The sequence below is a fragment of the Protobothrops mucrosquamatus genome, unplaced genomic scaffold (genome assembly GCF_001527695.2).
Source record: "Protobothrops mucrosquamatus isolate PMUCROS unplaced genomic scaffold, P.Mucros_1.0 scaffold404, whole genome shotgun sequence".
NCBI classification, from domain to species: domain Eukaryota; kingdom Metazoa; phylum Chordata; class Lepidosauria; order Squamata; family Viperidae; genus Protobothrops; species Protobothrops mucrosquamatus.
The window spans coordinates 541-22,867 of NW_015386735.1; the positions used below are offsets into that span (position 1 = coordinate 541).

The 22,327-nt window shown below is 37.9% G+C and overlaps 2 protein-coding genes across 3 annotated transcripts in view; one reads left to right on the top strand and one right to left on the bottom strand.

Moving 5' to 3' along the window:
- Positions 1–294: 294 nt before the first annotated feature.
- CPSF3 (cleavage and polyadenylation specific factor 3) lies at positions 295–18,985 on the bottom strand (the record flags this gene model as incomplete). Its single annotated transcript, XM_015816153.1, is given in 17 exon segments — positions 295–391; positions 618–687; positions 1,822–1,909; positions 2,517–2,611; positions 4,318–4,416; positions 5,465–5,573; positions 6,258–6,410; positions 7,112–7,258; positions 8,214–8,372; positions 9,187–9,362; positions 12,159–12,309; positions 12,725–12,814; positions 13,352–13,529; positions 13,695–13,823; positions 14,912–15,009; positions 16,447–16,510; positions 18,845–18,985. Coding segments are annotated over 17 exon segments (1,974 nt in total), but the record flags the coding sequence as incomplete, so codon positions are not given.
- Positions 18,986–19,281: 296 nt separating this feature from the next.
- The window catches only part of ITGB1BP1 (integrin subunit beta 1 binding protein 1), a 6,279-nt gene continuing 3,233 nt past the window's right edge, over positions 19,282–22,327 (top strand). Inside the window, exons 1-3 of one of the 2 annotated variants that reach the window (XM_029284175.1) lie at positions 19,282–19,303; positions 20,222–20,323; positions 21,878–21,956. In XM_029284175.1, coding sequence (XP_029140008.1) covers positions 20,252–20,323; positions 21,878–21,956 — 151 coding nt within the window. In that variant the 5' untranslated portion in view covers positions 19,282–19,303; positions 20,222–20,251. Of the gene's footprint in view, positions 19,304–19,395; positions 19,551–20,221; positions 20,324–21,877; positions 21,957–22,327 lie in introns of those variants that run through there. The other variant, XM_015816155.1, reaches the window with a different exon arrangement.

Sequence of the window (22,327 nt, forward strand, 5' to 3'; positions counted from 1 at the left end):
CTGAAACACATTCCAAATACTTGTGGTGAAGCATCAATTATTATAAACCTTCAATGTATTCAATTTACCATTCCCCCCCCCTATTTTTGTCCTAACTTTTAGGTTTGTTTTTTTTTTAAAAAAAAGTTATTGGTGTTTCCTAAAGCTTTAAGTGGAGATTAGTTGACACTTTTACAATTTACAATATTTTCTACTATTGTACTTGATATCTTAGTAACTTTGAGCAAGTTTTAACTCTCTAAAATGACTACTAAATATTGAAATGCTCTAATTAAATTATTTAGCTGTATTTACCCGTGTATCCAACGAAAGATTTGCTGTTTTTCCATCTACAGTAATGCTGAGTACATTATCCTTTTTTGTACTTACACAGTCTTCTCCAAATATGTCCCTACAAACAAAAGGCTAAATGTTAGAAATATATACATTCGCTGGCTGCTGTTTTACATTTAGAATAGAGTCTGTTTAAGGAAACTAACACTCTAGTCTTGTAAATTGTTCTTTAAAAGAAAATCCATTCAGTTCAATAGAACATTTATTGAGGATAATTCTGGGCATTACTGTAAATCAAGGAGCACAGTCTATAATCCTTACTTAGGTGCATAATCATAACTTACTGAAGCATAATTTCCATTTTTTTGTGATAATCTTCTATTTCTTCTTTTTTGGGAATTTTACACATCATTGCTGAAAAACATAAATTGAAAGTACTGTAATTTAATTACTAATTATGCATTGTCCCCAAGTGCAGTGGTTTGTGTCTAAAGATAGCCAGAATAACTTCCAACCAAACTCCTGAAAGTTGTGCACAGTTGTCTTTCACATAAGAAGAAAGATGTGGGCGTACACACCCAAATTCCTTGAAGTAGGAATGATTTCCCTTATAAAATTTGGTAAGTTAAATTGTGCTTGAATCAGATAATTCTGGAAAAAATTAGATTTTCAGTTATAGACAAGCATAATGATTTCTCATATATGATAAGCTGTAGAGATACAATGAACCCTTGATTTAATTGACTAGTAAGGAGGAAGAGATGATTTTTAAATCCAAGTGCCAGTTAAAGACCGAATCAGTGTTTTTTGAACCCCAAAACATACTTGTAAACAAGCAAACAAATAGGGGTAATATTTTCAGAAGCAAACATTGTCTAGACCAGGGGTAGGCAACCTTGGCTCTATGCTGGCTCAGGAATTCTGGGAGTTGAAGTCCACGAGTCATAAAAGAGCCAAGGTTGCCTACCCCTGGTCTAGACACATCCATCAGATACTGGATTTTGTGGAATAAAACCTTGGAGAGCAATCCATTATTGCCTGAAATTTGGACCCAGAAAAATTTGTCCATTAAATCCAAAGTCTGCCAAATCAACAGTCTATTGTTTGCTGAATGAGAGACTTGCAAAGAATCAGGAATGTAGATTAGAGGGGGAGGAAAAAAAACTCCATAAAATCTGAGGAGAAAAGTACTTTCATAACTGCTGCCAAGAAAATTACACGGACATATGAAAGAAGCAACTGGGAACGGACTTTTAACACGAAGGAAACTTTTACCTGTATTAAAGAGATCTATTCCTAAATAAAATTAATTGCAGCTGAGGTAATCAGGTCAACTAATATTGAAATACGTTAACACCATCTCCTTCATTGATTTGGGGAATAATCTACTTTAGCCTCAATTACATTAATTTTAAACTGAGCATAGTAGACCACGTTATTGGAATAACAGAAGCACTGCCCTTTAGATTACAAAATTGCCTTGCATCCTTTCAGAACAACGCATACATTTTTGTCTATACCTCTCAATCAAATTCAAAAAGTGAATACCTTTGTGAACCTTGGGATTTGATTGAATTTCTAGAATCACTGTTGTTACGGTATCTGCATACATATCATTGGCAGGATTTGCTACCCACTGGGGAAAAAAAAGTAAACAAAGATTGTTTGAATCAAACCAGACAGCTCCATCTTCTGGCCTTCAGAAAAACAAGGAAGGTTTGTCCATGGGGGTTATTTTAATAATTAAATTACTACAATATTAAAACATTGATTATTAATATTTAATAATATCAATTATTTAATTAGCAAGATGGACAGTCATTGTTGCTCCGGTTAACTAGTTCTAGTATTCATTGATTGTGTATCTTGTACTGTATATGAAAAGTATTGTAATTTGTTTATGGGGTTTGTTTTTAAAAGAAAAAAATAGTAAGTCTGCCTGCAGCTGAGCATAGCCAGAACAAAACTAGGAATGAAATGGCAAGTTGAAGTCATAGAGTGTAAGATTAGATGAACTGCACCAGATTCATTTTGTCAATTCTATGCTAATAATATATTGGCACTGGGCTGTTTTGATTTACTGCTTTATAAACTACAAGCATCACAAAATGACTGATGACCAGAAAAAGAAGAGTCAGGTAATCAAAATCACTGCCATTCTACTTTATATATGATAAGATTGTTTAATTCTCTGTCAAAGCAACTTGCAAGATACGGTAAGAAAACTGCCAAATTGTCCTTACCTCAAGCACCACCATGCCTGGTTCTTGGACCACAGTAATGTTTTTAAAAACTTTCAAGGCTGGCTTATCCTGGACTTCTATTTCTTTTATGTCCCCTTAAAAAAATATAAAAATAGCAAAATTACAACATGGTTTGTCAGGGAACATATATACACATGCAAACACACTTTCCACTAAATTATTATTCAATAGATGTTTGGACTGCTGGCTCCTGTTTCCTTCTATTGTCCACATCCAACATTCCTGGGAGCAATCCAGCATGGGCAAATAATGACCAGTTTCACGGAGTGCTGGCTGCTTAACCATAGTTTACTGAATAAATGCTGTTAGGCTTGTACATGTTAAATTGCAATGCTAGTGTACAAACCATAATAGTTGGATTTTAGCTAGATACTAAACTCAAATCAGGAAAATTGTGTTCTAGTTTAGCAGATGTGTACATAGTGAATGTGTCAATTGGATATATCCAAAGACAAATTATAAATCATTTCATTGTCATGCTGTAGCTTTTTAATATTTTTAAAGTCGATCCAGACAGTCAAAATTGATGGAATCATCAGTTTGCAAAACCATCCTTGCTGCAGTGGCTTTGGAATCACAAATATATGGCACAGAATACTGTGACACATTGCAGCATCAATTCTAAGGTAATAAGAGGTTCCAGGTCTGCTCTGGAGAGTAGGACCATTGGGCAAATAGCTCTTTCAATCTCTTGCACCCCCTTCCTGATTAACAAATCTCCAATGAGCTTCTGAAGCACCCCAGTATCTGAGAATCTTGTGGAAAATGCTTGTGGAAAAGCAGCTTACAGATAGTCCTCGACTTACAACCAAAACTGGCACAGGAATCTTGGCCGTTGAGCAAAAGGGTTGTTAATGGCCATTGAGCAAGAAGCCTGCATGACTACTTCGCTCAATGACTGCAATCTCATCACTCCAGGTTGTGATTGTTAAGTGATCTCCCAGGTGGTTAAGCAGACAAATCCCAGGGAAGGAGTCCCAGGGAAGATGAAAGAAGACCTGGGAGAGTCCACTGGGGGCAACTCCTTTACTGGGCTACAGGAACAGAATTAAAATCTTCAGTGGATGAAGGGGAAGTTCCAGAGGAAATCTGTCCAGTGGGGGGAAATCCTTCATTGGGCTGTAGGAATGGAGCTAAAATCCGAAAGGAATTTAACTGTATTCCTGTAGCCTAATGAAGGATTTCCTCCCAGTGGACAGAAGGGAGGGGAAATCCTCGGGGGGGGGGGGGCAGACATCTCAGCTCAGGGGCAGAGGGAAATCTCATTTCTGTGGGATTCCCCTTTGGAAGGCAGCTCTTTCAGCCAGCCCCCCCCCCCCCCGGGATGAGAGGGAGTCTTCTTGACCGGCAGCAGTAGTTTACAACCTTCCCTACCAACTTTCTGGGGATGTCAACGTAGAAGATTGCAAATGGCAATCACATGTTCATGGGGGGCTTGGCAACCGGTCATAAATGTGAACAGGTTGCCAAGCCCCACATTGGGATTATGTGGCTGGAGGGGGAAAGGACCGTTTACAACAGCTAGAAATGCTTTACAGGCTGCAAAGCACCCTTTCCAAGGCCATCGTAATTTTGAACGGTCCTTAAAATGACTAGTTGCAAGTCTGCTTGGAAGCCTACTTGGATTTTGCTCTGACCTGTTATCCTACAGAATATTAATCATTCATCTCCCATTACATTTATTCATTCAAATTTTAACACCAAACTAAATCATATAAAATGCTAGCAACCAGAAGAGAATCAGAGGAAAAAGTAAGTCTGAAGTATTTCATCTACATACCTGTTAATTTTTGCAGATGGTAATGAAGCAGACTGAATGTGCCTGTGTATGGAACAGCTTGTGTCTGTGTCACAGTGCTCATGGCAAGATCTGTGTAGTCTTGGAACAATTTTAAAAGAAAAAAAGACAATATTAATACCTGCCACAGCCTGGGGTCTACATTATTCTTCAATTGATCTAAGACCGTCATATGAGTGTTACTATCTCCTTTCCAGATCTATTTCATTTCAGAGGGTCCATCATACCACCACAAAGCAGCAGCTTTAAGAAAACATAGATAGAAAGAAGACGCTATCTATTTTAAAACATGGGAAATTTTTTTATCAATGGCTAGCAATACGATAGAATGAGAAAAGATTTTGAAATTAATTTGGATGAATGTGATTTTAAGCATTAGTGATTATAACTAATTAATATTTTATTAATTATGGTTATTTAGTAAGATGAATAATATTTATTTACTATCTTTTATTCTTATTATTGTTAACTCAGTTTATTATAATTGTTTAGTATTATATAAGTGATGTTTATTTGATTTTGGTACCCGGACGGTAACTTGCTTGTTAAGCGTGGATTTTTTGCTGGGGGTAACCCCATCACTGTACCCATCTCCAATCCCCTTACGTTTACCCTTTCCTATACCCCTACTGATCCCATCCCTTCCCTATCCTTATAAAACCCAATAAAATATTTATAAAAAAAGAAAAAAAAGAAAAAAAAACATAGATATAGCAGAGCTCAGGTGGGTTTCAGGTAGCAATTTGCAGAGCGGTCTTGAAGGGCACACCTTTACTGAAGTGAAGCATCCCTTCTTCAAGGCTTTGCACAGGTGTAATTTTTGGACTTTCATTTCACAGAACTGTTTTAGCCTTAATTGATTTTAGAGTACTGTAAAATATTTTAATTTGGAATTTTTCTTCTTTTAAAACTAATAGCCTAGTTGTATAAACTACAATTATTTATTGCATAAATAGATATATCTATAAACAGTATAGTTTTTAATTTATGAATATGAAATCGCTGTCATCACTGAATATTCACAGTCCAAACTGAGGAATATGAATTTAGAATAAGGAACACACATTTGGCTTATTAAAAATATATGAAGTATTGGATATGGCGGGGGAGGAGGATAATCTTTACTTACTGGACAGATCACAAGGAGAAAGAATATGATAGTTAAAGTTTCTTTTAACTAGTATTCCTGAAACTCGCTGTCCCTGTTCTGGTTTCTTATCAGCTAGAGAACCCATTACCTAAGAAAAAGTACAAAATGGTGGCTATTAGGAGAGATTACAGAAAGATGAATCAATATATTACCTCTATTTAAACAATTGAAGATAGCGTTTTACCTGCCCGTTTCCCTATTAAGCTCATAAATAAACATCTGTAGGTAAATATATAGAATGACTTTAACATCATTTAAATATTTAACAGGGATACTAATGAAGTATACAACATGCTTTAAGACAGTTCTTCAATTTTTTTGACTGACAAATGGATGCTTTGCTAAGAATCCCAGATGATACTTCCCAGTTTTATACTTTTATCACAGATTTGCCTCTGTTTTAGAAACAGTGTATCTCAAACTGCCCCCCCCCCAATGTTATCAGGCCAAATATCAAATATGCCTGTTTGGTTGGTAGATGTCAATTTCAAACAACAACAAAAGTTTCTACCAATTGCACCCTATAACAGTCAACCAAACATTCTGAATACTCTGGATTTTACTACTTTCATCCTCCATCCATTCAGTCAGTCTGTGTTTCTACCACGGGAGAAAAAGCCCTATTCATTCCACAGTACTTTATATAGTTTGTAATTGCTATATCCAACAAGAGTAAGCTAACTATGTTTTAAATAAAAAAATAAAAATGACCTTTAACAAAGATCCAGGAAAAGATTCTTTTAATAGAGCAAAGAAAAGATTAGCAATTTACCTTGGCAAGTTTTTCTCCTCTAAAATTTAGAGTCACAGCTTCGGTATTTCTAGGATTGTGGACCTCTATGTGAACTTCATCGTTATCTTCATATTCACGTATTAAGGCAGCTTTCAGCCTGGCCATTTCATTCTGCTCACCATGCACCAATATCTGCGTGACAAATTTACATTAAGAACATGCTAGTGAAATATGAGCGTGCACAATTAAGGTCATTCTTCAGAGGAGGAAGAAAGAGAAGAGAAAGCAGTACTACTAGGTGCAGAGTAGGATTTTAACAGCTTAATGTACCATTTTCCTTGTACTGAATTATATCTTCCTGGTCCTCAAATGTTACTATTCTTTTCCACTTTTCTCATTCTGTTCTCAGCACCCTGATCCCAGATAAAAATGTAAAGTGCAAATAGAAGGAGATATCCCTCAGTTCTCTGTTTTTCCGAAAAGCAGTCCCCAAAAGTCCTTCCATTTTTAGACAGTGAAATGGGCTATAAGAAAGTAGTGGTGCTGAAATGCACAATGTTTTGGGGACATGAACCCTCATTTTTAAAAACATTCTGATCCTTTATTATACTGTTTTTTTCTTGTATCATTCAGGTGTTCTCGTTCTTTCTTCCTTGGAATTTGTTTCCAAAGTATTATCTCAATATGCACCATAAAATTTCTTGAAGAACCAGTTTTAAAATAATACTTTTGACAAAACAGTTGAATAGGAATAATAGATATGCTATTAAATGTGGCTGATGGTAAATTAGGAAAGGAGGTTAATATTAGATTGAGCTAATAAAATATCTTGAGCTTATGTTGAAAGCTGATCAATATTTATTCTCTGTCTTGAAAAGAATTTAAGGACTAACCACGTGGGGGGGCTTGAGTGCCCGAATAAACTCGCTGGTTTGCTGGTAATCTGTGTGAGCAGAGAAAGAAATGTAATCCACAGACATCTTCAGTGGTAGCTTCTGTCCTGACATTGTTGTAATTTCTTCAGGCTCAGACATGATATGCTGCAACGGCAGAAAATACACAATTTCCAACTATGTTTTATTATTTCATTTACAACGGAAAAATATAATAAATTGAACATGCGTTTTAAACACCTAGCATAACAACTGTGGGCATCAGGCTGGTCAGATTACCAAGTTTAACATCTCAAGGATTCTGCCTTTCACTACAAAATACACAGGTGTGATGGAAATACATACAAAGAACTTACTATAATAACCGGAGAGGATCCAAACAATTGTTTACTGAATTACAGTGAATTACTAGACCCGATCAAGGCAAAGAGCCTTGATATATATTAATTTAACTAGTACATACACAGGAATACCACCAGGGAATGACATAGGCCACTGACTGGCAACAAAGGTGAAATAATCTTTCTTGGATGAGCTCCTAAATCCTCTGTGGGATGCTACAAATAGTGCTTTGGTGTGCATTGTTTATACCTCTTTAGAAAGCATATGAGATTATGCAGACCATTTAATCATTCTTCAGATGTCCAGTCTCCTAAGACATATGCCTTTCTCACAGATTAAGGAATTAATGTCTGGAAACCCCTTAATCATATTTAATTGTTGGGTCCTTGGTGCTCTCTGAGTGCACTGATGATGTCACCTAGTTTGGTAATAAAACATCTGTAAGAAAAAAATCAAGCTCAGAGAGCAGCAAGGACCCCACAGTTCAACCCTGAGCTACAAATATTCCCGGCTTTTGTGCCTAATACAGTTAAGTTTTACCATTTGTTACATAAATTGTAAAGCAAGAACTAACATTTAATATGAAATAAATACATAAATAAATAAGGTTGTATCTATATCAATATAAGTATAGTGTGCATATTGTGCATTACCATACTACCAAATGTATTTGATTAAACTAAGCATGGGTTGTCTTTTAAGCACCAAGAGAGTACTCAAGCACGAATGTCTTCCGCATAGTACAGAGACAAGATCTCACCTTAGCAAGTGTTCCTTCCACACAATAACCTGCTATGATGACTCCATTTCTCTTGTCAGTGCACCAGCTCTCAAATAATTCTCTGGATAAGCCACTCTGCATCATGCCAGGGGAAGCCATTACCACACTGGGGCCAATGTCATCAAAATGATCCATGCTCTAGGTAAGAAAGAAGGAAAACGTCTGGTGTTGTACTTCCATTTGTTAAGAAACGGATTCTATATAAGGACTGAGGGTTCCATATATTCGGGCTGAGTCTGCATGCCATGAGTCTCAGAAAGATGCCTATCATTAAAATGTTCACAGCTAAGACTAGGTGCTTCTGGTAGACCAGGGGTCCCCAACCTCTAGTCTGCAGCCCGGAGCCAGGCTGCGCAAGCGGTGGGCAAACGCAGGTGCACACAAAGCTGCATTTGCAGAAACCGTTCCCTCTCACCCCTCCCGCTGGTCCGGAAAGGTTGGGGACTGCTGCAATACACTACAAGAATTATAGGAAGAGCTCTTAATAATAATAATAATAATAATAATAATAATAATAATATATGTAACCTCAAGAGGGTATTCTAATCCCGCCTTCAGTAAATGGCAGCCAAACGTTTGGCAATCAGAAGGACTCTCTCTAAATATATCAGTTACAGTGAATGAGCTGTTTTTCTGATTGCTCAAGATCTCCAAATGTAAATTATGCCGGAGCAGAGAAGGGGAGAAGGCAACTGTGCACTTGAGATATTTATGAATAACTAGATTAGGGCAATTAAGAAGCCCAACCATAAACCAGATTTATTCAGAATCGATTTGCATGTTCTATACCAGGGGTGTCAAACTGCCGGCCCGTGGGCCGGACGCGTCATCGGGAAACCATGCCCACCCCATTGCCGGCAAAGGCGAAAAAGCTCCAATACGTTGCGCGACGTCACGTGACGTCGCGAGTTTGACATGTCTGTTCTATGGCAATGCACTTATTCACACCAACCTTCAGATTACTAATATGCTTGAATACAAATGGGTTGTTGATATTGATTTGCTTGCGGATTTTATCATTCATGGCGTTGACGTAGGTCTGATACACCGCCATGCACTTCTTGGCCAGGGAAGAAGCATAGTATATAGGTATCTCGTGCAGTTCAGGGTGATTTTGCCAGTATTCATCTAAATAGAGATATATGTAAGAAATGAAGTTAATATTAGAAATTGTAAAATACCCGAGTTCTGAAAAAAATACCTGCAAAACCCGTATCGTTTCGCAATATAACATTAAAACTACAGGTAGTCCTCAATGTATGACCACGTTGAGCCCAAAATTTCTGCTATTAAGTGAATCATTTGTTAAGTAAGCTTTGCCCTATTTACGATTTTTCTTGCCAGAGTTCTTAAGGGAATCACTGCAGTTGATAAGTAGGTAAACTGGTTGCTCAGTGAATCTGGCTTCCCCATTGACTTTGCACGTCAGAAGGTCGCAAAAGGGGATCACGTGACCTTGGGGCACAGCAATGGTCATAAGTGTGAACCAGTTATTAGGAATCTGAATTTTGATCACATGACCGTGGGGATGCTGGAAAGGTCGTAACTGTGAAAGACGATCGTTAAGTCACATTATTCAGTCCCGTTGTAACTTTGAACAGTCATTAAATGAACTGTTGTCAGCTGAGGACTGCTTGTAAACAGATTATACTGTGACCCTTAGCTTACTTTCTTAAAAGTCCATCAATTTCATTTAGTCAAATCTGACTAAAATTTCAAATAGTAATTTAACTTAATTTGTTTATACCATGACAATATTTTATAGCTCTTTTGGAGCTGTAGGGGAGGGAAATCTGCCATTTTGTGAATGGCAAATAAATATAATATCCTGTGAGGCAAAAGAAATAAAAGTACTAAAATCTGGATTCTCTCACAAACTGGATTCCGATATAGCGTACTTCTATGCACACAATCTCATTCAAAGTAATTCCATTGGATATAATGGCATATAGTTCAATCTTAAATCAAATTTCAATTATCAGAACAACAAAGCTCTTTAAATTCAGAACGTTAACAAAAAAGAACAATAAAAGCATAACTATCAGCAAAAGTAGATATTTAGAGAAAATTCTTATCTAATTTTCTGTGCAGATATGTAGGCCACAGAATTTTACAACTAAAACTAAAAACAAAACCTAAAGAAGGAGCCAGTTGCTTTATCAGATACAAATATTGCTGAAATGTAGTATAAGTGTCAAATCCTAGGGCAGTGATGGCGAACCTTTTAGAGACCGAGTGCCCAAACTGCAACCCAAAACCCACTTATGCACCGTTGGGTGCCGGGTGGGTGTGGCCCATTGGGTGGGCGTGGCTGAACTAAAAAGTTCAATCAATTCCAACTTTGCAAGATCTTTTTTTTTCCCTGCGAGAAGTTGAAATTGACTGATTGATTGAACCTTTTTTTTTTTTTGCACACGGCGGCAAAGGCCTAAAGTAAAAAGGTTTTATAAAACCCAGCTGAAGGCCTAGGACTGGGGCGACGGTGCATGTGCCCACAGAGAGGGCTCTGAGTGCCGCCTCTGGCACCCGTGCCATAGGTTCGCCACCACTGTCCTAGGGTGGCCAAATTACTTTTAAAAAGGGTCATATTACCAAATCGTTGTAATGGTGACTTTATTTATTTTGAATATTTTCTCACCAGTCATCTAATACTAAGCAGCTTATAGCCATAACATCCAATACATAGCATTATAATTACCCCAATTATTAAATAAGACAGGCAATCCTTAAGTTATTATCAGTCATTTAACAATTGATCAGAGTTATGGTGGCATCAGAAAGAGGGCTTTATGGTCTCTATAAAGCACTCCCAGCTGTTATAAAGCATAGCGGCACTCCCCACTTTCTTGGGATTATGGTTGTTGAACAGATTGGTCACGCAGGTGTCTCACTTAATGACTGCTTTGCTCAATGACCAAGATTCTGATTCCAATTGTGGTCATAGGTCCCTGGTATCTGTACCAGCAGTCCTTAACATCCACAGTTGGGATTAAGAAGTCCATTGTGAAGTGATGCAGTTGTTAAAGGAGACATCACATAACCACAATTTGTGATTTTACTACTGGCTTCTCCATTGACTCTGCTTGTCAGGAGCCAGCAGTGAAGGTCACAAATGACAACCGCGTGATTATGGGATCCTGCCACAGTTATAAATGCTTGCTGGTTGGGAAGTCCCTGAATCATGGTTACATGACCCAGAGCCTACTGTGAAAATCTTAAGTGCAAGGATCGAATGTTAAAGGTACTTTTGTCAGCGTCACCATCATAAATTTGAATGGTCACTAAACAGGGCAGACATCAAGTGAGGATTGTCTGTATTCATCAGCATGAATCATCATAAAACCATAAAGCGTTATAGTTCAACATCAAAATAGCCAGATTTATTCCAAGCTCAGGTGCATCTCCCATTCTTGCCTGAGTTTTTTCAAAATGTACCCTGGAGGAGGCAGGTTTTTAAAAGCTTCTTAAAATAAGGTTGTGGATTGTCTTCTAGGAAGGCGTTCTACAGGAAGAGAGCTCCTGTAAGTCTCTTGTCACAAATGTTGTCAGCCAGTGTTATCCAGAAATACCTTGGGTACATAGATTCTATTTGGAGTAGGCAGTCTCTAAAATAGCGATTGCCACAATGGGCTTTAAAGGTTATCATCAGCATCTTGAACCGACACTGGAAACATAATGTACTGCCAACCAACATAGCTCCTTCAATGTTAGTGTTATATGACAACTCTGGACTGTCCAGTGTTAATATGCAAATTGGGTGATCTTCAAAGGCAGCTCCATGTAGAATCACCTAATATAAAAAAAGGCTATTTGCCCTTCAAGAGTTAAGAATTCCAATTGTCTCTATGATTACATCCAGAGATACAGATATGTTAAGAAAACAATTCGTACGTGTTAAGTTACAAGTATTCAGTAAACGCGTACCCAAAATCAAAAGCAATTCTTGAGCTCTTCCCAAAGCAAACACAGGAATGAGGCCTCTTCCTCCTCTGTTTACAATATCATGTACAGTGTTACAGAATCGAGCCTCTCGCTCCTCCCGTTTCTCATGGATATGGGTACCATATGTTGATTCCTAGATAAACAGTTGCATAATTACAACACCAAATGCACACATAACTATCTTCAATTTTTATGAGTTCATTGTGCAAAAAATCTCTAACCAGGTTGATCATGATAAAATAAAACTGACATTCGCAAGTGTTAGCCACTGACAAATTGCTTTACAGTCCAAGCAAACAATGGATTGCCTTCAGAGCAAATTGCTCCTTGGAATGATCAATCATAAACAAGGGATAGCTAAGTCCCAGGGTCTGAAAGTGACTTCATCTTTAGCTAACCAAAAAGACAGACACAAGTCACTGAAGAGGGAGCACAAGACCGAGGCTGTCCACCCCAGTGTGGCAGGGGAATTATCCAGAAAAACAAAGTATATGTACATCTAAATGAATAGATGTACATACCAGGATATATTAAATGAAGAAACTTACAATGATAAGAATATCAGGCTTAATATTGGGAATCTCGGCTGCCATCAAATGCCTGTCTTCTTGTCTTGAGAAGTCACCTGTGTATAAAAGCTTTAAAAAAAAAGTAAAATGACATGGTAATTATATGATTAAATAACAAAAAGATCAACTGCCTGATCCATGTCTTTTGGTTTATTACTGTAGTATCTCCAAAACTGTATTGTTAACGCTATGGATTAAGTGTATTGTGAATTAACAGTAAATGCTTGACAAGGGACCAATTTGGCATAGCAAGATATAATTTCAAGCACAGTGTTCTGGTATTGTTTAGATTTCTTTCCTTTCAGTGCTAAAGGAGACAGCTTGTATCGTGGGCCTTTCATCTTCCAAACTACTGGGTAAGAGAAAGATGGCTGAGATTACCACCCCTGCCAAATCTAGTTCCTCTGAAATGGCAAACGAATAGAAACAGAGGTCCAGAGATTTCTCCATGTTCTAGGGCAGGGGTGTCAAACTGCCGGCCCATGGGCCGGATGCGTCATCCGGAAGCCGCACCCATCCCATTGCCGGCAATGGCAAAACCGTCCCGATACGTTGCGTGACGTCATGTGACGTCGCAAGCTTGACATGTCTGTTCTAGGGAAATACCTTCACTCCGGCTATTTCAATCATAAACATGGCTGCTCCCAGAACATGTCCAGCGTGATAACACCAGAATTTGATGCCAGCCACCTCTTTTACTTCATGAAAGTTTATTGTTTCAATTTTCTCCATGCTTTCTTCCAGGTCGGTCTCTGTGTACAGCATATCATCTGCAGAGATATTGCTAAATAAAATAATAAGGCAGATCATCATCTCATTCAACCGTTTTTCAGATTTATTTTTAAAACAGGGTAGGGCTTGAAAATACTCACGTAATCCAAAGTTAAAGTCCAAATTCATATTATTTTAGGGTCATTTTTTTTCTTACACTTTAAAAAGATTAACTTACCTGACTTTGACATAATCTGAGAGCAGCCATCTATAAATTGCTTTTGTAGCATGGGTCATGAAAGTTCTTCCTTTAAAGCTTGTTTTTTGTAGAAACCATGGCAATGCCCCGCAGTGATCCAAATGGAAACTGAAATAGTCAAAATAAAAAAATTGGGGGGTAGTGGGTGGGAACTGAAGTACATGCTAGTACAACCTACAGATAAGACAATTTTTTTAAAAAATTATCTTTATGTTATTAAAATACTTAAACACAATGAGAACCCATCTGCTATACTTCTTCAGCATTAAAAATTCATTCTGGCAAATCCAATAAACATTCTACACATCCACTCTGCAACATTTACAGGACTGGGATTGGCGAGGGAGGGTACAACCCATTGCATTTCTAAGAACAAAACAAGGTTCCAAGCCTACGGATGAATTCTGAGGCTCCATTTTGGTCTGATTTTGGTCTGTTTCTAGATTGAAAGAGGAGCGGTCCAGGCAGAAATGTTTCGGAGCGAAAGCCAATGACACGCAGCAGTGATCTAGGGAATGTATTGAAGGGAAGGAACTGGGAAAATTGGGAAGACTGGGAAAATTTGGTGGGCTGATTTGGATAGCTGCCATCAGTGTCCTTGGTTTGAATGCATTCTGTTCCACTGCTCTGCCCAACCTTGGCCCCCTCCTTTCAAGTCTTTCCATTCCCTACTCTCCTTTAGCTGTGACTACAGACAAACGCTTTGGTTTCAACTACATTGTACGAATTAAGAAAAGGCAGGCTCTAGGAAATTCAAGGCACTGGATAGGTTGGTTAAATATGCCATCTTTAAGGCCAAGGACAGTGATGACAGCAGGAGATGGAGCAAATCAAGGGAGGCAGGAAACCAAGTTGCTTGGACAATCAGTGGCAAGTCACACAGAGCAGGATGGAAAAGAGCCGAGAGAGAGGCAGCATTTCCTTATTCTCCTTTTAAGACCACTCTAGATTTGGTTTTGGCCCAAACCCAGAACATTCCAGGTTTTGATTCTGCCACATTGTAGCCCTCCCAGAACAGTTTGGCAGAACTTCCAAAACTCAATGTATTTGTTTTGGCTTAAAAACAAACAAACACATTTTCATGCCTCGCCATACCCAGCAGCTGTAGTTTCTATGCTGGATCCAGAAACAGTTTCTTGAGGCCTACAGCTGCCGAGGTAGCGCTAAAAGGGCAAGGTGAATCATACATCACTTACTGACTTATCAAGAGGAGATCAGTCTCAGCTGGATCTATAAGATCAATGTAAGGAAGAGCATCCATTCCTTCTAAGCCAGGGTGAATTCCACAGTCAAGCTGAAAATGTATGGTGAAATCAAGAAGAATATTACTAACCACTAGATGTATACACACATGTACTATGTTATCAAAGTCAAACTAATGAAGCTTATACTGCATACTTAATGTTTTAAAACATTATTCTGATCTTAGGATTTGGATGTGATTTTCATATGGTAATAATAAACAATTGTGCATATCTGGGCCAGAGTGCTACAGAAAAAAATAGAACTGGAATAGAAATTTTCCATGAAATTAACAGTAATGAAGGTGTGATGAATTTTAATGCTATTTGCCTTGAATATGGTATGCAAGTAATATTGAAATAAACTCTTAAGCTATACAATGAATAGCTTTAAACTGAAATTTCATTAAAGTGAAACATTATTAAAACATTATTAAAACATTCTCATTTTTCACAAAAAATGGAATAGCCAAGATAAATACTTCAAAATTTATTTCCTTACTGACAGACCAACAAGAATGTAGCAGTGCAATTTTTTTTTTCCAGGACAGTCCCCTCACGCCCCAACCCACCAATGTTAAAGATGATGTAAGTCCAAGTGGAGGCTGCCCAGATTAGATTGGGATTCATGGGATAATTTAAGGACTTTCTTTTAAAAAAATATTTGTTATTGAAAAAGTTTTAACAAAGTAAAAACCATAAAAGAAGCTAAGGATCTACCTTGATAATTCTAAACTTCTCTACCCAAAATTAAGGTGACCAACTTTTTTACAATGAAAAGGAGGACACAAATAAATTGAAGAAAAAAATATCTTAAATAAAAGAAACATTTTATTCATTGCAACAATAATACAGACAACTTGCATGTGCAAAGTTTGCCATCCGGGTGTTTTGGCGCACTCAGCAGCAATTCCTATTGGCTTTTGAAAGCAAACTTTTGCTTATGCAAAAGTTGAAAAAAAAAACATCAAAAAAAGGTGCCGGAACGCCGTTCTGAGCGTTCTATGAGAAAAAAAGCCCTGCAGATTAGTCTTCAAATATCGAAAAGGAGGACATGTAGGAGGACACTTTTCGAGGGAGGACAGAACTTACAAAAGGAGGACTGTCCTCCCTAAAGGAGGACGGTTGGTCACCTTACCAAAATACATACATTTGGAGGGAAAGAATTCGGAACATACACTTAAGTGAGGACACTGAATAATATATTCTCAGTAAAATTTATATTGTGAACAGAAAAACATAAACAGCCAAATATGATGCCTGAAGATGTATAAGAAAACCCTTGGGTAGTTGCTCTCTTGAAATCTAGCCACAACTGAATAAGCTGTTACTTTTATTACAGGACATTTGAGTATATTTTACTACAAATTATAATTTGTATAAAATTGTTATTAATATTGTCCAGAGGTAATGGATAACAACAGACACACATCTGAATAACAAGAAAATTAAAATTAAGAATTTTACAAATAATGTGACAGAAAAATTACCATTATCTTCCTTCCTTTAAATTCCAAAACAATACATGATCTTCCTACTTCCTGCCCAGCACCTCTGTAAAAGTTGTTAAAGGAAATTTTAAAAAAGTCATTAGTTTATTAAAAATTAATAAACAAACCATGTATTCAAGAAAACTGAGATCTTTACTTTAACTTAACAATCTCATTTGGGCAGAACAGTATAACTTATTTAAAGAACCCCCTTGGCTCTGTGAACCATAAGGTCAAAATTCTGAACCCTTAACTCAGGTTTATTTAAATGACCGAAATTACATCATGACATTGTCTTTTTCATTCAACTACAATTAGAATCAATCAAAGTTTATCTAATTTTGGCTATGTAGTACCAAAACCAGGAACAGAAGTAACCTAAGTTTGCTATGCATTCTATACTAGACAGGCTTTGAGAGATCAATACTGTTATTGATCAGGTTTGGTTTTTTTTACAGATATTTTGCACCACATCCCAGCAATTGCACAACTTTTGAAACTTCTGAAGCCTCACTTGGATGCGGAACAAAATTTCTGCAAACCCTCCTCCCCCCAACGGTACCAGAGGCCCACAAAACCCAAATATTAGGAGTACATAACAAAACCTTCTTGCATAGATTTCCGGGTTGCTAAAATCTAGACATTACTAGATGGCAGCAAAGAGAAATTTGTGTCTTACTCTGCAGTCATCTAGTAGTCATTCAGGTTTTTGCAGAACAGTTCGATACCTGCATCAATTTTCAAAGAAAAACAAGGTACTAATAGTTTCACCTTACTATATAACTAGGTGTGCATCTAGAAACAAAGTGCTTATTTCAGAAGATATGTAGGAGCTTCCATTAGCATTTAAATGATTGCAAGACAGACTAATATTCCATTTGAAAAACATTTTATAGTAGAGAATTTAAATTATCTCAACAATAATCTCTTCTACAATCAGGCAGCACACAGCCTTTCCGAGGTATATAATCTGCTTTTCTGACTTTTAGTGATCTGAGGCAGTGCAAAGATATGACACAAAGCAGGGCTGAAAGTAAATCTGCACTGAGAGCCAAACTAGTTCCTAATAACTATTAGTCATATACCCGGACAAACTCAAAAGCAAAACTCCACTTTAATCCAGTTTAATATACAGGTAGTCCTTGACTTACGACCACAATTGAGCTCAAAATTTCTGTTGCTAAGCAAGACAGTTGTTAAGTGGGTTTTGCTCCATTTTATGATTTTTCTTGCCACAGCTGTTAAGTGAATCATGGCAGGGGTTAAATTAGTAACATAGTTGTTAAGTGAATTTAGCTTCCCCATTGACTTTGCTTGTCAGAAGGTTACAAAAGGGGTGATAGAAGTAAGTCTTCATCCTGGTTCATCCAAGCCGGGAATAAATAAGCAAACATGGCGACTGCTTTGGGAAGAAGGTTACAGTTTATTGAAGCAGAAAGATGGTCCTTGCAAGAAGGAGCAGAGGAGAAGAAAGAGAGTGAGCACATGGGTAGAAGGTTTTTTATACCCCCTCTAGCCCTGTTTGGAATAGTTTCCTGTTCCTGTGGCATGAACTTTGAGGCTATTTCTGAGTGTTTTTCTAGGCCTTGATATCTGTGGTTTAATCCTATTATCATATCCTGCTTCCCAGGTGATGGGGCTAATGACTCCTAGAGTTTGGGTGGGGCATGCAGATTTTCTCTTTGTCTTCTTGATTGCTCTGGCTTCAACTTTCTAATGGTTTTACATCTGCATCTGTATGGGGCTAGATCTTGCTTGGGGCAGAGATAGATTTGGAGCCAAAGTTGGTTTCTGCTTTTTAAAATACTTTTGAGGAAATATATATTTCTGCCCTTTTAATATTTCCTTCTCTGGGGCTCTGACTTCCCACAGGGGAATACTTGACTAAGTGCTAAGCGCTAAGGCTAAGTGCTATTGCTATAAAAAAATCCTTCACTCTGAGTTCAATTTTGTACAGATATCTTGACAATAGGATACCTTTAGGCCATTGGTTTTTTTTTCCTCAATTTCCCAGCTATGGCCTAAACAGCTTATTGGATTTCTTCATTGTCTACCCTCCAAGTATGAACCTCATCCCGGCTTAACTTTCTGCGATCAGCCAAGATGGGCTAGGTGCCGCCACTTGCTGAACACTAGAGATGTCCTTTATTTTCACTCAAAATGACAGGAGAAATCCCCATAATTAGACAGTTCCCATCTCCAAAGGTTATCCAACCCTGAGAAGGCTTCGATCAATCATCCTATTTCTGATAACACCCTCAACGCAAAGCGTCAAAGCCGTCCTAGATGTTGAAAATACGGAAAGGGGGCGCGCCGAAGCGGACCCTCGGCTTTCCCTTCCCGGCGGGCGGAGGCGCGCGGACGGAACTCCGAGGACCAAAGCTTTGCCGTCACTCACAAGGGCCGAATCAGCAACTGGTCGCTCTCCTCGGCCGGCACGAAGGCTTCGGTTCTCCTCCTCGCCGACATCTTTAGCAGGGACTTTCACCGGCAGTTGTACATCACTGAACTACCCGTCCTCAACATTTAATTCTCTCTCTCTCTCTCTCTCTCTCACTCCTTTATACGCACGCGCGCTGCCCTAAGACAACCGGAAATAAGACATTTCCCTGGCGTTACCTTTGAGAGCGCATGCGTACTATAATTCTGCTGGCTGTGGAATTCTGGGAGTTGAAGTCCACATGCCTTAAAATTGTCAAGGTTGAGAAACCCTGCATGAGAAGAGCCGGAAGTAGAATGGGTGGTACCCGGAAAAAGAAAGAGAAGCGGGGCTGCTCTGGCCCCAGATGTTATTGGTATGGCTCTTTTCGCCCGGGCAGGGAGGAATCGATCCGGGTAATCGTGGAACAGTTTGAAGGTGATGCCGAGCGGGAAAGTATCTGAGCTCAGAAAGAGGCGATTTTTGTGGTTGTTATCTGCGTAGGTCTATAGAATAGGGCAGCCTTTCCCTCCTTTTCTTTTCCCAGAAAGATTTGAACCAATCGGTTTTTTTTCCCATTGGGATTGTTTCATCCACCCGGTGATGCGGCCAGGGTTCACCGGGTGGATTTCTACCTGGGATGCGGATTTTCGGAGTTCAGAAGCAAAAGGAGGAAAAAAAGAAGGTAATATTGGCAAGATAATATTATGAATAAAACATTTGGAAATTAAGTGAGAATGTTTCCTGTCTTTGCAGCCGCTAATGGTGCTTCTCAAACATTGCCCGATTAACTCTAATAAGGGAGATATTCTTCAAAGCCTAAACTTCGGTGTGAAGCTTTAGCAGCATTCGCACAACTCGCTGAATAACAAACTAGTATTGTAGACGTTTTAGTCCCGTGCCCTCAATAAACTCTTGTGTGATTGGCACCGTTCAGTCATCACGCGAGTCCTGAAAATTGGATTATTGAATTAACTGGGGTCAATTAACCGTTGGGGACTACACAGATCCAGCCTTTATGTCAATAGTGTTATGATAGTTCGGTATACAGTCTCTTTTAGGAGAAATTTAATTTGTTAATAACACTAAGTAAAAGTTGATATTTGCTCATGTTTTGCTTCTGATTAGTCAAAGAATATTGGTGTAGATTGGTTTTGATATCTCTACTCTGTTGAAGGTAAATATTTAGGCATATTTCCCCCCCCCCAGAGAAATACGCTGCTCTCTGTATTCTTTTGGCAATTTGAGTTCTATCCCAAGTGCAGTTGTATATCTGTGCAAAGTCCAGGTACATATGTTTTTAAGATTGCAATTTCAATTGTATAAGAAACAGGATTTTCTTTTCTTTCTTTACAGCTTTGGTTTTGATTGTGCGTCGGTAAAAATATGTTCAGGAAAGGAAAAAAGCGGCATAGCAGCAGCAGCTCACAAAGCAGTGAAATCAGTACTAAAAGCAAAGTAAGATATACTTGATATATTTTTCTTTTAAAAAAGTGTATCTTAAAACATCTTCTCTTCCATCCATTGGTTATTCAGATGTGAACTTGTTGTTTTTCAGCTCCCATGAATTCCAATCAACCCAGTCAGTAATACAAGAAAATGATCCTGTTTTCAGAAGCTAGCTAGAGTTGAACACACTTTTTGTGAAGTTAGGGTAGAATATACAGACAGTTATGTAGATTTCTATGCCTCTAGAAGAGATGGGCAGCACATACATCGAATAAAACAAACCTCTGAAGTTTCTGGGAAATCAAATATACAGTATTGTTTCAGCCAAGGGCATGATTCCTAAAGAGATTGATTTTGCTTAAGTAAATTATCTAGACAAAATATTTCTTCTATACAACACTATTGAATTTTAAGATGAGCTGCCTACTTTTATATGCCAATAGCATGGAGGAATTGCTGAGAATGGATTATTAATGATGAATGAGATATTGCTTAGATTTTGTGTGTGTGTGTGATGATTTTTTTCAAAACAATTTTACCTCAGTACTAAAAAAAGGGGGATTGGGGAATGCTGTGGTGATGGTCATCGTAATGAAATAGGCAAAGTGAATTTCTGGCACCAGCTTCTGCAGGGTGGAATAGGGCAGGAGTGAATAAAAACACAGCTAATGTATTTGCATCAGGCATCAAGATCAAGTATCTAAGGGTGGGATTTGCATCATAACGTCAATCCATATATCATTTGGCATAATCCTGACTTTTTACAGATGCCACAGGCTTGTTGGGGTGGATTATGCATCCCCACCCTTGTCTTCTTCCAACATATTTTGTTTCAGGTTTTAAATTTATCCTACTTCATGTGATCTGTAAACCTGGACAAAATTTTCTCTATTTTGCCATGGTTCACTAAATTTAAATAAAATCAACTTTATAAAACGGGTTTTTTTCCCCCCCCAGTAGACCAAAATAAATTCTGGTTTAGAACTCAACCAAAACTCTGTTAACTAAAACTGGGAGGCCATGAGTTCTAGCTCTGCCTTAGATACGTTGTAATGAACACAGGAGGAGGAAAGAGCATTAAGTATGTTTGCTGCCTTGAGTTATTTATAGAAATAAAGGTGGGATTTAAAAAAAAAATAGAAGTGAAAGCTTTTAATTTCCTACTGGTGGTTTTACTGTAGGTTTAAGAGGAGGAAGGTTCTCGTTAAGCTCATTTCCATAACAAATGAAAGTTGACTATGCAAGTGTTAGTTGTTTTTTTCAAAAACTCAATGCATGTAGTATTGATTAGGTGTTTTTTTGTAACAAGGAGTGATTTGACCCCTTGATGATTAGATACAACTTTCTAATATCAAGATCTGGTTATTTTCTTCTTGGTTTTGGTGAATATAAGAAAAGGATCTCATCTTGCCAGCTGATTTTTTTTTAAAGCCCATATTAAAAAGGTATAATCTGTTAAATAATTAGAACATCTATGGTTGTAATGCATTTCATATTTAATTCAGCAGTTTTCTTTAAAGAAACAGGTTTAACCTGAATAACTTCATATTTTTCCTTCTCTAGTCAGTGGACTCCAGCCTTGGTGGTCTTTCAAGATCTAGTACTGTTGCTAGTTTGGATACAGACTCCACAAAGAGTTCAGGTATGAAATTTGTTGAGGTGTTATATCTACAAGACAATGTAGCTGAGTACAATATTTAAAACCGTATGCTATTATATGTGGGGATGTCTACATCTGGCATTATTTTTAAAGCAGGAAAGATTTTTATCCTTATCTCAGCTGGATTTTGGAGGATTTCAGATACATTGTCCTGAGTAGATTTAGAATTATGCATACAAGGACTATGGAATTTCTTCTGAGTGACATTAATCATTTTAAGAAGGCAGAATATATTGGTTAAGAGAAATACATCAAGGATATGCTGGCCTTACTTAAGGCACTAAAAAACCTGGTTTTTCCCTTCGGCATTGGGTCAGAATGAGGATAATCTTACAGAAATTAAAGTTACCAAA